This window comes from Hakea prostrata, chromosome 5 (assembly GCF_041222555.1).
Source record: "Hakea prostrata isolate BN-2017 chromosome 5, UWA_Hpros_2, whole genome shotgun sequence".
Taxonomy (NCBI): domain Eukaryota; kingdom Viridiplantae; phylum Streptophyta; class Magnoliopsida; order Proteales; family Proteaceae; genus Hakea; species Hakea prostrata.
This window is the reverse complement of record NC_142604.1, coordinates 57,137,902-57,154,552: the sequence shown is the minus strand read 5'-3', so window position 1 is coordinate 57,154,552 and position 16,651 is coordinate 57,137,902. Positions and strand designations below refer to the sequence as shown.

Here is a 16,651-nt window from a genome sequence, read left to right as displayed (position 1 = left end):
ACTTTCTGAAAAGAATACTAGCAAAATCATGGGTGAGAGAGAGGGGAATAATTTGAGAAACAGAGAGTGAATACCTGATAATTGTGGAGAAGATTACGAAAACTCTAATGTCTGCTAACTACTCCAATATTTTGTGAGACATGTGAAAAAAAAAATTAAAGGGGAGATTCATGAGAGAATATTTGAATGAAAATATGAGAGAATGAATAAGGAGAAATTTATGGATCGTGAATTAGTTTTTAATTAGAATTTAACCTTCTATTCCTTAAAACTAGGGGTTTAATGATAGCCATCAAATAATGATTAAGAATGACACCATACCCATCATCTTTATCTTAAACTTTTACATTTAATTTTTTTTTTTTTTGGGGGGCAAATAGTGGTATTTCACATGTGAAGTGAGAAATAAGGAAAAAATATAGGAGTGTTTTAAATTTATAAAAATCCGGGGGGGGGGGGCCCAACATGGCTCCGGCACTATTCACACTATGAGTAAACTTAAAAATCATACTTAGGGTTGTTTTTTGACAAATCCAAGGCCACTAATGTGTTCAAAAGGCCTTAAATAGGCTAAATACCAAGTTTCAGCCCAATTGGGACCCTAAAACCCACCAAGATGGGCCACCGAGTTGATGCCAAAAAATCGCATACTCGACTGAGATCTCAATTTTTCAAGGTGGCGAGATCTCACTCGAGAGCAAGATTTCTACCACGCTTAACAGTAGGGGTGCATCTATAATTGATTTTTTTTTCAAGGGTACTAGATGTAATTGTTTGCAAATCTAGGGGGTTTATATGTAGTTGGCTATTTTGAATAAATATTGAGACCATTTAAAAAGCAAAATAAAATAGTTTTACCTTTTGAAGGCTCAACTTTCAGAAACCAAGACCCAATGGTTTCAACTTGTTTTTGAGATGTCAAGATCTCAGCGGTGCACAGCAAAAAGCATGGTAGAATAATGCACTTGAGATGATAAAATCCCGTCCACCTACCGCCCATTTGCACCAGCCAACCCTAAGTTACGTCCTTATTGAATTTTGAGTAAATAATGAACTCCAACAAGAAGAAACTAGGTCTACAGAAATCCTCCCACCAGATCTGTCCCCAACTTTAAACAGTTTCCCATGTCCTATAACCTAGATATGATTCAAGTTTCCTTCAAAGCCAACCAGTGCATTCTTGGCAATTGATCAACTTTTATGATTTTATCCCTACATCCCAACACCCTATAGTGTTCAGGAAACCTCTCTCTTAATATTAGATTGAACCAAATTTGAACTATTATCTCTTTAATCCATCACTGACACACCCCTAAAACCATCAATCTGACAGACCTTCCAAAACTCCAATGTTAGACATCCTAGTTTCAGATCTGAACTCCATGGTCACTTTTCAATGGTTACCATTTGTTTCCCAATTTCGAGTTGGTTCTTAGAGATCTTGGTTACTGACCCTATCCTATTGAGGCCACATCAAACACAGACTCCCCAAAACTTTGCTTCGTTTTAGGATGCAGGGAGCTCCTCAAGTGTAAAGGGTATGGCCACCAGCTACAGAGCTACTTGGAAGCTGACCTCTAAGCCTGGTTGGCTTTTGCTAGGAGAGTGGCCACTTCCAAGTTCTCATTGTCTCCTTGTTGAAATCATGCTCAAGGAAAAACTCTCGCTTAAGAAATGAGAACCTAGAGCCCAAACTAAGTAATGGAATATGAAGAAAACAAATAGAATCCAAAGTAAGTAGCTTCAATGGGAAAACCCAATTAACTAACAGGGGAAATTTTGATCAAATAATGGAAAAAACCAGTTATTAGTTCCTGTCTGGTATTGAAAAGTTTTATGGAGATACAAGATTAGTAATGGGAGTTGGAAGTTCAAGGCTTGATGAGAAATAGAAGAATAGGGGACTGGGTATTGTTGGTAACTTACTCTACTAGCAGGAATTCCCTGGCAGCAGCTTGTTGCTTGAGCTATATAAGAAAAGCCAGATGTAGAAACAAAACTTGGAAGGGGATCTTCAACCAGAAGCTTTGATTTAAACCTTTTTGTGCATCCTGCTGTCATGGAGTCGATTGGCTACACACACCAATCCCACAAATCAAACCTAGATCATTCTCTAGATTCAATCTCCAATGGAGAACAAAGGCAGCAACAGATTATAAAGAACTTTCAAGAATCCGAAAGATGCCTCTTCCATCCCAATCCTCTTTAGTTATGATATGGCTTTAGGTCTTACCTCTAGAAGCCTTGGAGTTGTAGCACTTGGCTGATTCTTAAACATACTATACCTCCCTTGGAAAAGGTGGGAACTAAAATAGAACACTTACAAAGATTCCTTTAGTCTAGCAAATGGACATTCCTAATGAATTAAATCTAAACACTGGTCAGATTGGACAGAATTTAGGAAAGAATTAGGGTTTATTAAGCAAAACAAAAATGCAAAAAAGGTGAACATAGGATTTGTGAAATTAGAAGACCAAAAAAAAGAATAACTGAGGCTAGGGATTAATTCAACTTACAGTTGCCGAAAATCTGCTTGAGCAGCAGCTTAAATGGTGGATGTACTCGTGAAGAAAGAGAAAAACAACCATCCTATGCCATTATACCTCACTGGTATCAATAAACAAAAGTCAAAATTCAATTCATCATTTTGTTTCGAGTAATAATATTGGCCCCTATTACAACCTTATTTAAAAGACTTTCTGCGACTCCTATGCTAAAAAGGACAGTTTAGCCCAATCCTTAACCTAATTGGTAACCTACACTGTACCAGGAAAGTGAAGTAATAAAGGAAATAGATTCAAAATAGCACTCTAAACAAATTAATGAAATAAATCAGGTTTTTTTACTTTCTGCCCATATTTTAGGACCATCAAATTGGAAAATTACAAAATAAACCCATGGAATCAAAGGCCAAATAGATATTCAATCCAAGCCTAGACTTATTCCTAGAGAAGCTCAATTTGGTGCGTAATCTGCATCACAAGCCCAATCTAAAAATAAAAAGATAGAGCAAGTATAGAAGCAAATTCTGTACTCAACTTAATTACCCTACTACCCACGGCATCTATAACCCAACCCTAGACTTAATCCTGAAATAAAAAAGAAGCCTGTTTTGGAAGATGGATCCACATCAACCCAAGCTTACCAATTCAATCCAGAACCTGGCTACTAGCTACTAGCTCCTGGTTGGTCTCCTATCAATCTAGGACTACATTACGAATCCCATAGTTAAAGAGGATTAAGCATTAGAGCTAAAAAGGATGCCCACGGAAGGAAAGAGCTGGATAAAGCTATCACGTCTCATTCAGAGAGCAAGGTAAGTGTGCAAGCAGAAGAACACCTCATTTTCTGGAGGCCCAGATGTGCAAACTACGCATAAAACGCATTAGCAACAAACGGTTCGATACAGTAAAGGGTATCTAATTGCGTCAATACGACCTTGAAAGTATTCCACCCATGATTGGGATCTGTGGGCCTTGAATTTTTATCGTCAGTTTATTAACATAACAGGCCTCTTTTATAAGCTCAAGATTGGAAATTATGGTAGTCTGCTGTGCTGGGCCTTAATTAACCAAAACTTCAGAAAGAACGACTTATTATGAAAAGTAAGAGTCACTAGTGGAGTCAATTACTGTTTTCTGGTCTTTTTATGTATAAGTCCCCCTCTTTTAAGATTTTGGATTGATTCTAATGAATTGATTGGATTTAGAAATATTAGCTGTTGCAATTGGCATTATCTGGCTTTCTGTGTTCTCCTACTACTCCCTATTGCTAAATTCTCTCTCCTTTCCCCATTCCATGGTTACTCTTAGACGATGGAACCAACCGCCTCCACGCTCGTCCGTTCCGTTTTCCGAAACCGCCGTTCCCGGCCGCTCGGCGGTCCGGTTCCGGGTGTTCTTAATGTTCCGCCGTCGGGGCCGTTTAACTGGTACTTTCTTATCTTTTTGTCGTTTTCTCCGTTTCCTTCTTTTGTTTTGCCGGTCGGGCGGGGCTTCGTCGCGCCGCCGTTCTCTCTCATTAATTCTTTTTTTCTCTCTCCTCTCATCATTTCTCTCCTTGGTTACTTCAAGAATTTATTTTTTCTTGCATGACTGTCGTATCTCACTTGCTTTATTTGTTTTGAATTTTGGATCCACTCTTTCAGAAAGGTTATCCCTTTCCCCTTCGCCCTGCCATTGTAACCTGCTCCTTTTGTACCTTACTCTTTCCAAATCTCAAATTGGAGTATCATATTCCAGTACCAAGTTGCCAAGTTGGATATTTATAGAAAATTCTCAAATGCAATAGCAGTAGCTGTGATTGCTTCAGTTTCTTGGATCACTTATCAGGTATATCTTCAATACCTATGTTGAAATTTTGTCTTGATGAAATGAGGGTGGAAACTCTGCTAGTGATTGCTGCCGGTCCCAAGCCTAGGTAAAGAAGGAGGGCTGGTGCGTCAAGTCAGCGGATGACACCAGAAAAACCCAGCCTAAGCCTTTTAAATGGATTTGACAACCTAATATGATAGAAGTTAAGCTAGAGCATTCCTGACAAAAGAAGCTATGCGCTACACTTCGGCCAGAATGCGGTGATAAGTAGGCAAGGGTTCTTGTTCCGTCGATGAGTGCAGGTAAAGAAGCTAGTCTAAAAATTTAGAATTAGATTGACATTTAGAACATAGGATCTTTAACAGATAAGAGCTTAGAATTAATTGATGTTATGAGGAAAGAAGGATTCACCTAAGATAACTTTAAGAGAAGTGGTGAGAAGGGATATGCATAGCTTAGGCCTTGTATCTAGTATGGCCTCAAACGGAGCTGATTGGAAAGGCAAGAATCCACATAGCCAACCCCATATAGTTGGGACGAGGCTTCTTGTTGTTGTTGTATCATATTCCAGTACCGCCCACGACCCTTTATTATCCTCTATTACACCTCAACAAGTTCTTATAACCATGGTTCAAGAACTCACTTTCAACACCCATCTCACCACGCCAAAAAAAGCAAGATCCCGCTTGAGATGGCGAGATCTCAAGCGATATTTGGTTATTTTTGATGGGCTAACTCAAGACTACTCAAGGGCCCATCTCGAGGGGTTTTACGATCAAAGTTGGGATTAAACTTGGTACTTAGCCTCATTTAGGCCTTCTGAACCCACTGGTGGCCTTAAATTTGTGAGAAAACAACCCTAAGTATGAGTTCTAAGTCAACCCTAAGTTTGAAACCAAGATGTTGTAAGATTGAACATGCAAGGTTATACAACATGAAATATAGAACCTTCAAGACATATATAAATGAAAAGCAAGCGTATCAAATACATCAAATAACTTAAATACATCAAAATTCCATCCAAATGAGAATGATACATCACATCTCAACTCTCGAGAGTACAATAATACAACCATCATAAGTTCATATTAGAAGAGTTGGGTGTGGCGACTACTTTGCATTCTATTGCTGACAACCTTCCCCCCGATGTACTCGAGGGTCCCACCAATATTATTTTGGGCCTCGGGATTCGCTTTGCAATTTGGGCTTAGGCCCATTGATAGCTGTTGTGGCCTTCGTTGAAGAACGCCTTCAAATGGCCATGTTTGATCTTCCTTTCTTAATGTAAATGTGCTAAACCTTGCTGCAAGTAAAGATCTGACATCAATCCAACAAAAATAAGGCAAAAATGGACGTTTGGAAGGTCTCAAAGAGTTGGGAGGCCAGAGAGAGCGAGATAAGTCGAATCTCGACCTATCTCGTTCAAGAGATGGCATCTGAAGTGGCTAAGTGGATCGAGATCTCAGGCAAGATCTACAACAAATGAGATCTCAGGCAAGCGATCTCCGCAATATCTCAAACCATGCTTATGACTAGCTACTTTATTCCAGTTATCAATTATTCATACATGATATTTTTCACTTAAGATCAAATTGCCAGGTCTGAAATCAGGTAATATCCATATATAGCCTTCAGATTAGAATCTTCTTCCTCAAATCCTTAAGTAAGCCCACCACTAGCTGATTTTGCAATCGACTCTGCATTAAGGAAGGCAGTATAATTGACATATAAGACCAGTGGACCACTCCAATTGTGTTCCGCAGAGTTTTTCCAGGATTTCTAGTGCTGCAAAGGCAGGCTTTTGTGTATGATAAGCTTTTCCTTACTCATGTACAAGAATTGGAAGTCCATATGGCATCTCCCCCTAAAAGCCAGTATTCTACCTCCAAAAATCATCTACATGGTACCAAAAATTTTTAATAAATGTCATGGCAAATACAAAGGTGGTCAACTAATTCAAGATACAATAGATGTATCTCAACAAAATGGGGATGGCTACATGGAACCATACCCTCCAATCAGCTCTATTTAAGGTCATATTTTAAACAAGCCAAGCTATGCATGGCTTTCCCCATCGCTTCTTCCACTAAGGTCGTCTTAGATCTCTCTTTTTTCTGCTAGAAGCTCATTTTAGGTCTACCCTAGTCCCTAGCTCTTTCAGCTCCTTCCTCCTTCAACCTGAATCAAATCACCCATTCCATACTACAACAATCGAAGGCTCCCATTCAACGTGGTCACTCCCAAACCAGCTCTAATATGACCATTCCTTATTTCATAAGTTTATCCACTCATCCATCTAAAGTCAACATCCTCATCACCACTATGCTGAGTTTGTGTATAATGTTTCTTAACATGCCAAATTCCACAAGATACATCAGAACCAGATGTATGCTTATGCTACAAAATTTTTCCTTTAAAGAAACACGTTGACCACACAACACTCCGGACGCATCTCTCCACCTCATCCATCTTATTTAATGTTCTATGAAACATCATCCTCTATATAACCTTCCTTATTTATGATTGAGCCAAGATATCTAAAGTAATTACTCGGCATGACTTCCCTCTATCAAATTTCACCAACTTGTTATCATTTATCCATGCTAGTCTACCATATTCATTCACCTTCCAAACATTACTTACATGTTTACATTTCAGCTTAGTACCACCTGGCAAAGGCCTTTGTAATTATTAGGAAGGTAAAATTATAAGGATACACTGCCTGAGCATAATCATATCTTGGAATCCACAATCTCTTGACCACAAGTCCAATAACCAACCAGGGTCACTCCAAGAAGAATCCCCTAGGGCAGCATCCCTTCTTGCGGCATTTCATAGGGTAGCCACACACTATCCAGGGCAAATTGGACATTTTATCCCCTTATTATAAAGCAAGTTAGCTAAAATTAACCAGAGGCGTAACTAGTACATAGTAAGGAAACACATTTTGATCTCTAGATTGAACTCCTGGCGAGAATTTACAAAGAAAAACATTTTATCCTCTAGAGAAAACCCCTTCCAAAAATCAAAATAGCCTAACTGTAATATACAATTAGTAAATAATTATCCGATCTTCACAAAACCAAACTCATATTATATACCCCACTCTGAACTTAAAACATCAAACCAGACATCTGTCTATACTTTTCTTTACAAAGTCCTGTCAAAAAGCCAAAGCTTTGTTCACTTACATTTAGCACAAGGAAGCCAAAACCACAAATTACGCTAGTTTTGGAGGTCAACGATATGAATGGTAACTCAACAAATCAGTATGGGTGAAGCAGAAAAGCATAGTTCAAGGTGTTGCGAGATCTTGCCACGATTTCTTTGTTTGAGACCTCAAGACGAGATCTCATGCAAATCAAGACGATACCAAAAAACTTCAACATCTTGACTGAGATCTCAGATTAACTACAATTTATAAATACCTTACCTCGGTCAAGTCGAGATATCTTGATCTCGCTGTAATCTTGACCTGTCTCAACATCGCTTCCCCCTTTGCTAGTTTTGGTGTTTTGGCTGAACTTTTCACCAAAAAATTAATCAAAAACTCGGATCTCTACCTAGGCTACATCAACAAGCTGTTTAGCTCATCTACAACAAGAATCTACTGAAGGGATCTTCAGTTGAACAAACCCCACCAATTACAGTTGATCGTCTTCACTAAAGCTTCCTCTCTATCCTGTCTTCTACTTTTTGTTAGAAGCTTCTCCTTTGTCTACATATAACACAAGTGACAAGGGAGAACAAAATTTGATATCTTGCAATAGGTGTTGGTGCTGGTGGAGCAGGAGTTGGAGGAGCTGCTTAGTCAGTGATTTTCCTATCGTACTCTCATTGTGCAACTTATAGTCACACTGATGTTGTAATGTCAAATAGTGAACAACTGAACAAGTATGATATATTATTTAACTTTAAACCTTTATGTTTTCATTTATTTATTTATTAGTTTGCATGTTCAATCCTTCAATGATCGGTTTCAAAGTCAGGGCCAAGTTGGAACTCATATGTTTCAGTATTGTGATGCCAAAGCAAATTCTCTACCAACAAACTAAAAATGCATGCTAAATTCAAACATCAACAAGAAATCTATCAGTTGAAAAATGAATGGAGACACATTATATTTTATATCAAGGGACCAGAAAAACATATAAGACTACACACTGAATTAAACATTGAATCTAGCTCAAAAGTTTCAGTTACTTGATTCCACCCATAAAAAAGAAAAGCAAAATTTTCTAAATCAGCTTGTGCTGGTAAGGTAAAGTTACCTTGCCAATCACAGGAAGGTCTTCACAACAATCTCCATCACGAGAAACAGATTCATTACCAGAACCATCATTAAAATCTTGATCAAGACTAAGCGGTTGTTTGCTGAGCTCATTTATCACTATTCCATCATCATTTTGGCCCATAAACATTTCCTCAGACGATGATGAAACTTTCATATCCTTCAAAATCCTTATGTTGTTCTTTGTTCTTTTCCTTGGTGGCACTGACTTGACAGGAACATAATCTGGGTGACTGGAACCTGCTATTGAAACTCCATTAGAACCATCAGACCCTGCAACTGCAGCCCCCGCTGATACTGCTGAGTTGTTCCTAGTTTTCAAGTTTTTCTGTGAAGTACCCATATAAGCATGATTTCCAAGCCACTTGATTATCTTGGACTGCAGGTCAGGGAAACAGAAGGGCCCCTCCCCCTACAAGAAAAGGAAAAAGCAATCAAGAGGATGGGAAAAATAAATTAATTAATTAAATATCTTTCCACCACTCGTTGCTCCAACCAAAAAGAAGATTCAAATAACATAAAGTTAATTGCATTTTTCATTTTAACTCACTGCAAGTGCTGCAGCCAATGATTCTGCTGAAATGCCAATCTCTAAGGCTACATCATGCACAAGGGCTTTTCCTCGATCAATTATCTACACAGGCAACAGAAGGTTCAAAATTTGCGACATCACACAGCGAAATGAATTAGTAATACATTTGTGAGTTCAGAAGAAATGATTCACATATTCCCCTTGTTACCTTCTTCAGAATTTTTACAGAATCAAAAGACTCCATTGAACCACTATCCCCGTTGTTGTTCCTTCCAAGTGCCTCCACGGCAACAATCTGAGCATCATCACATTCAGGCCTACATCTAGAATCTGGTTCATTACCCTCACCGTCCTTGGCCTTATTACAATTACCATCAGTGATTCTAGAGTGGATGTTTTGTTCCGGATTCTTGATTCCACGTCGCAACTTGTGAGGTTCACTTTCCACCAGTGTCAAAGGTGAAGGCTGAGGTAAAGAAAACGTAGAACCACCAAAGACAGCCAAAGGACTACTTGGTTGTTGTATAAAAGCAGTGTCCTGACATACTGAGTGCTTTGAGCAGAAAGCTCGAAGTTCAACCTATAGAAGTTTACATAAGGTAACAGATAATGAAAACCATCATAGCAATGATGGCACAACACTAAGGCAAAACCCACCTTAAGGTGGGAAAGAGATGCTTACATTTTCTGCTTCAATCTTCCCCCAAATCTCCATCCTGTGTTTTGCTTCCCTTGCACATATAGGATGAAAAGAAGTTCTGCAAGTCCCTATCTCATGAAATTGAAACCAAATATCAGTAGAAGCATCATTACCTGAGATCAGTCTACTTCAGCATCACATTGTGCACTTCTACTCAATGCTTTAGTAAATGAAAACATAAAGAACAGATGGTTCCAGTATTGAACAAATGGCAACTGCCAGAGAGTCGTGACTAAGAGCCCACCACCAAAAAACCGAAAAGCACATTCGAAAGGTTAAATAAGCTCAATGTCACCTCTATTTTAGAAATCATTAATTAATTGCCAGTCTCTCCATTACTTCGTCCATGTCTATGGCCATGAAGTTTTCTCCAAATTTTCTACATATTCTATTTCTGACAGTGACATCTTCCTTTCTAGGAGTATGGCAAGAATCATTCCCAAGGCCAAATTTTCTGACAAGACATGAAAATTTTTCTTCTTTTTTAAGAAATTCACTCTGTTATAAGATTCCAACCTCAATTTCTTGTATCAACCCCGTGTTCTTGACTCACTATGTTTCTAACCCATTTTGCTATACCCTAGTCTTCAAAACCCAAACTATATTACTTTTACTTCTCCTAAGCAAGACTAGAATACAGAAAGAATTAAGTTAAAAAATAGTAATAAAAAAAACCCATACTGATCTACACGATACAACATCAGTGGGTGATCAGGAGTTGTTAAACAGGAAAGTGATGCAACCCTAAATTCAGAGGTTCAACCAGGGTCAACTTTCCAGAATCTCAACTCAAAAGGTAAGGGTTTAGGGTCATAAGATTTTGGCAGATATAATTGGGATACATAAGAACATAGGTTATAATGGTTGGATAGTTATGAAGAAATTTAGAGCATAATGAGGCATAGAGATGGGATGGATAGACTCTTGAGATATTGTATGAAAGGTTACTGAGATAGGGTGAAACTTGAAGAGAATTTTAGTAATGATGCATAAGGATGATCCCCAGAGTTTGGGCTTCTAATGGTTATATTGGTTAGATCTAAGTTGGAAATTTGAGTTTTTCAGGGACTATTAAAAATTTCTAGAAAGGGGCGTATAAATTATAACTTTGGATTTGAGTTATTGGCTACTAATTCTATCCTTTCTAGTCTAAAACCACATCAATAGGAAGTTTCTAATGGATTGAAATATTTGAAAATATATTTTTGTATACAAAGAACTTTACGGAGGATGAAAGTAGACATTGCACTATGTCGAGATAGAATCCCAACAGAAGTGTGGAACAGCTTAGAACCTATGGCCTATCTTGGCTAACCAAGCTATTTAATAAAGATTTTGAGTACTAGGAAAATGACAGACGAATGGAGAAGAAGCATCATTCTGCCAATTTACAAAAATAAAGATGATATTCAAAGCTGCAATATTATTGAGCATAAAAGTAATGAGATATACTATGAAATTGTCGGAGAGGGTAATTGAAACCCAGTTGAGACAAGTAACTACTATTCGTGAGAACCACCAGATTTTATGCCAGAAAATTCACAGTAGAAGCTATTTACCTAATTAGGAGACTTATATAAAGGTACAGAGAGTATAAGAAGGATCTTCATATGGCCTTCATTGACCCAGCAAAAGCCTACAATAGAGTCCCTAGAGAGTCAATTTCACCAGTATTAGAGAAGAAAATTGCCAGAAGTAAATAAGTAGAAAAAATTAAAGATATGTATGATTGTTACTGACCAATCTAAGAACAGTGGCTGGGGAGGGAGCCAAGGTAATATATTCCCCATTACAATTGGGTTACATCAAGGATCAGCTTTAGGCCCCTATTAATTCGCACTCATCGTGAATGATTCAATCATAGACATTCAAGATGAGGTTTATTGGTATATGTTTTTTGCTGATGACATTGTTTTGATAGGTGAGACACAAATTAGGATTAATACCAAGATAAAGTTACAAAGGTCAACCTTGGAATCGGAAGGTTTTAGGCTAAGTGATGAAACCATGGATCTAAGATTAGGGGTAAAACTGTAATTCCTCGAATGTGGCTGCCCAGGAAATTCCAGCAATAGGTAGAGGGGTTTGTTAGGTTTCTAAAACAATTCAGGCCTGTTGAGAATGAAATTCAGATCTGAATTCTATTAATGATCCAAATTCAGAATTGAATTTTGAAATCTAGGGCAAACTAGGGTTTCGGCTAGGGTTAGGAGTGGGCTGAGCTTGCTGTTCTGCAGACCAGACTTGAGTATGTAGTTGATCCACAAGTCAGAAGTTAATTCAGAAGAGGTGAAACTGAGATTTAAAACAATTAGGGTTTTCCTGAAATTTAACAAAATTTTGCAAATCACTGAAGAAGATGAAGTGCAGGAAATTCTGCACTCCAGAAAATAGGGCTGTCATGGGGGAATTAATGGTGGGTTTTACTCCTAGGGTATATGCGATCCTATTGCAAGAGAAAGGGATAGAAAAGGGGCTGGAAACAGAGAATCCTAGATGAGATAGGATCTGGTGTCACAGGGAAGTAGGAGATGGGGGAAGCTGCAACTACTAGGAAAGGGGTTAGGGTTAGGAGGAAACTGTTGGGGGAGGGGAAGGGAGCAATTGTGATGGCGAGGGGAGGGTTTTCAAGGTCTGAAACAGAGGGGATGGGTGCAGAAGTGTTATGGCAGTGACAGGAAGGCTTCGTAGGGTTGCGTGGGTAAACGAGAGGGATGGGGAATGTTGTTAACTTACTGGATTGCTGAATTGGGACGCCGGAAGGCTTTGATGATCACACATGCTCTGTTGGACTGAAGAGGATGAAGAGAAATCTCTCACAAAACACTCAACCATAGAGGGTCAAAATGCCCAAAATATCCCTCATAGAGGGTTAGGCCAGCCTATGGAGGCTTCTTGGATCCATACTAGGGGCCCCACTTAGGGTTTTGAACAGGGGGTCCCTATGTTCACATCACTAAGTAGAACAATGACAGAATATCTAGCATGTAATTCAGTTGCATTGGAACAACCAATGAGTTAGTGAGACTTGATGATTAAGGAGATTCAATAAAGTGATTATTTTAAGTATCTTGGCGAAATCATAAATAAAATGGGGATATAGAGGATAATGTTTTCAAAAGAATTAAGACATGATGGATGAAGATGGGATGTGTGTATGGGGTTTGTGTGATTAGCGCATTCCTTTCAAAATTAAAGGAAAATTTTAACCAGCTGCGATGTACAATGCAAAGTGTTGTGCAGTTAGAAAGTATCATACAGATAAATATAACGTAGCATAAATGGGGATGTTAAGATGGATGAGGCAAAGCAGCAAAACTTTGAAGGATATAGTAGTAAAGAAGTATTATACCATTAATGGTTTAGGAGTTGCTTCGAACATGATAAGCTACGAGAAAGCCCTTTAAGGTGACTCAACCATGTTCTATGGAGGCCTTCAAAAGGCCCCAGTCCAAGGAGTGACTTAATCCAGATGGAAGGTAACAGAAGCACAAGGGGCAAACCTAAGATAACCTTAGAAGAAGCAGTAAGAAAAGAAATAAATAGCTTAGGCCTTGTTTTCAGTATAACCTACCTAAACTAACCTTAGGAGAAGTGGTGAGAAACTAAATAAATGGCTTAGGCCATGTATCCAGTATAACCTACCCAAAATAACCTTAGAAGTGGTGAGAAAAAACATATATGGCTTAGGCCTTGCATCCGGTATAACCTACCCAAAATAACCTTAGAAGTGGTGAAAAAAGACATATATGGATTAGGCCTTGTATCCAGTATGACCTTTAATAAAGCTGATTGAAAGGCAAGGATTTATGTAGCCAACCCCAACCCCATTTAGTTGTATATTTTTGTACATTTTTAGGGCATAAAGATATGGTAAGTGTATGACGCATATGGTTGGGCAGTAAAGAAGCATCATGTAGGTAAGTTGAGTGTCAGGGAGATGTGGATGTTGAAATGTGTATGGCAAAATTAGGCAGGCTAAGATAAAAATCGATGATTTAGAGCTGATCTAGGAGTTGCCATGATACTATATAAGCTTCGAGAATGTCTTTTGTGGTGGGACGTTCATGTTCAATAGAGACCTTAGGATACTATAATTTGGAGCGACTGATCGCACTAAAAGAGCTAAGGAAAAGCTTAAAACAACCCTGGAAGAAGCGTTGAGGAAAAGCATGCTTAGCTTAGGTCTTGCCCCGAATGATCTCAAATATAGCTGACTGAAGGGAAAGAACCCAAGCAACTGAACACATATACACATCTAGTTGAGTTACACTGTATTTCTCATTATTCCTGTTATGTTATTTTCCTTTTACATTATCAATCTTTTGACATTGCAAGGTTCCATATAGCTGACATCATCTGTTCTTGTTGTTGTTTAAAAATGTGAATTTTAAGGGATTTCTTTTGGGCCCCCAGTCACAGAAGCAGCCTACAGTATGTTAAGGTAATTGATATTAACAACTGCTAGAAAGACAACAGAGCATAAAACCAAACAACTAATCCTTGATGTTCCCCACCGAACTAAATGTTCCAAACTATATAAATGATAATAAACTTGAATAGAACTATAAAAGTTACACTCATGCGTCAGGTTGTAATTAGTAGTTATTCTAATGCTACTGGTGATCAAGTGGCAATTAGTCAAGATGCGATGACAAAGAACCAAGCAATAAACATACCATTGCTACACCGAATGCAGGCACCATGCTTAACCTTACACAAATAACAGAGTAATCTTTTTCTAGTCTCCTTTATGCCTTCGACATTCATGATTGGCTCCATCGTCCTTAAGTCCTGAACATACACCTCAGGCAACCATTGACAGCAAAACAAGTGAGCAAACTTCACAGTATTGTTATCTAGGGTTTCTGGTTTACCCTTGGCAATCGGTTTCAGAGCACCACCCTGTTTCGGGCAAAGCATGCATGGCCTTAACCAAACATCAGATCCATTTTCAGCAGCCACAGTTCCCGCCAAATCATTTTCAACATTACCCTTCAGCTTGCACCAAGAACACAACCATTGTCCGTCTGGAAAAGTTTCCACACCATAGCAATTCTGATGTACTGAAACTTTACACGAATCACACACTAGCATTCCGTTATTATCATCCAAGCTACAAACGTGGCAGATAGGTGACCCCAGTCCTTCTGAAGGCTGGGCAATAACCAGTCTTTCTAGCCCTGCATCACCACCCAAAAGTTTCCTTTTCTTGGAAGGTCGCTCAGACGTAAGTAGAATTTTGTTTTTCGAACCCAACAACCACTGTAGACTAGACGACTGTGGAGAGGAAAGCTCCATCACTGAAGAAAGTTTTTCTGTCAGTGTCAAATTACCAGCTCCCCAGGGGGAGGAAGGTCTAATAGAAGAAGCCATTTCATTTTGACGTACACTCATTTCGTTCTGCACTGAAGCATCATCTCCCTCACCATCAATTTCCATTAAGTTCTCTTCCTCCACCCTAACCTCCTCATTTTTCTGTGAACCCGTACTAACTTCAATTGCATTGTCACACGTCCTAACAGTAGCATCCGTAACTGAAGGCGTCGTCAAACAGGCCTGTCTATCAGAAGAATCAATCGATGACACAGCAACCAAGTTCTCAATATCAGTCAACGTAACCGGCCTAAAGTAATCCTCGTTCACAGTCCAGAAATTCGGCAAAACAGGAGTCTGGGCAATCGAGCCATGTCCAGAAGACTTTGCCACCGATTCAGAATGAGACTTCTTATGCCTCTTCCGACTTTCATAATTCTTAGTCAGGTAACCTGATAACTCGACAGGAAGAGTAGGAACTCTAGAGAGCACGGCCTCTTCAGTGTCGTACGGTGAACGCTCGGACAAAGCCTTCCGAGCTTGAACGTAGAAATCGAAACCGACTTCCTCCCTTTGAGGAGAAGTCGATAACAGTTTGTTCGCGGAAATTTCGATGGAAGAAGAAGAAACCCTGGAAACAGGACAAGGCTTCTCCTCGGTGCCGCAACCACCTTCCGCACCCCTACCCATCATCTTCCGCCGATGGCATCGTCTTCCTGTCATGACCGTGACAAGCCGCCGCCGGCACCGCCATCCATTATCACAAACCCTAACAAGAACAATCCACAAGCCCTAACCCTAGCCCTAACCCTGGTTTCGTCCTTCGCAACGAAAGAGAAAAGAAGACGCAGAGTGAGTGACTGCAGATAGAAAGAATCAATCACAGACTAGTGTTGGGTTAGGGTTTTTTCAGTTATTTTCTGGTTCGGTGTTCGTATCCATTGAAATGTCGACAGAGACAGCGCCTCGCGGCCTTTGGAGGCAGAAAAGGAATTTTGTTTTAATTTCAATATATATGAAAATATATATTATTTTCTCATCGAAAAAATATAGAATCAGTATATTTGTTTTTATTTATTTAAAAAAATAATATATGAAAACCGCTGAGAAGAGGAGAAAGCTTGGGAAATCAAATTATGGTTTTTTTTTTTTTATTGTGCGTCTTCGTTTCATTTCCCCGCGCGCTGCGACATCGGGAGATTGAGAAATGGCACACCCCCAGGAAAAAGAAAAAAAACATCGTTAGGAGTGAGGAAGGAAAACGCGGGGAAAAACGAATTGGATTAGTGCACGTGCCCCCCGTTAATTTTTTCTTTTTTCAATCGAAGAAACTTGCTTTACTCTCCAATATTACTCTATTCGAGGCTATACCAGGGTCATTTACAATAAAAAGAGGTGAAAGACCCCCACCAAACTCGAGTCCGGATCTTCAACCCGTCGCTCCCCGACAGTTTTATCACCACAATTTAAGGGGGGCCAGGGGTTGGGTGATGAGATTT

General features: G+C 39.2%; 1 protein-coding gene across 1 annotated transcript in view; it reads right to left on the bottom strand.

Annotated features, from left to right (window-relative positions):
• Positions 1-16,127, bottom strand: part of LOC149016723 (uncharacterized) — a 44,878-nt gene extending 28,751 nt beyond the window's left edge. Inside the window, exons 1-5 of the mRNA XM_089154802.1 lie at positions 14,516-16,127; positions 9,819-9,904; positions 9,345-9,716; positions 9,155-9,238; positions 8,585-9,016 (exon numbers count right to left, since the gene is read on the bottom strand). Coding sequence (XP_089010928.1) covers positions 8,585-9,016; positions 9,155-9,238; positions 9,345-9,716; positions 9,819-9,904; positions 14,516-15,875 — 2,334 coding nt within the window. The 5' untranslated portion in view covers positions 15,876-16,127. The remainder of the gene's footprint in view (positions 1-8,584; positions 9,017-9,154; positions 9,239-9,344; positions 9,717-9,818; positions 9,905-14,515) is intronic.
• Between the last annotated feature and the right edge of the window lie 524 nt (positions 16,128-16,651).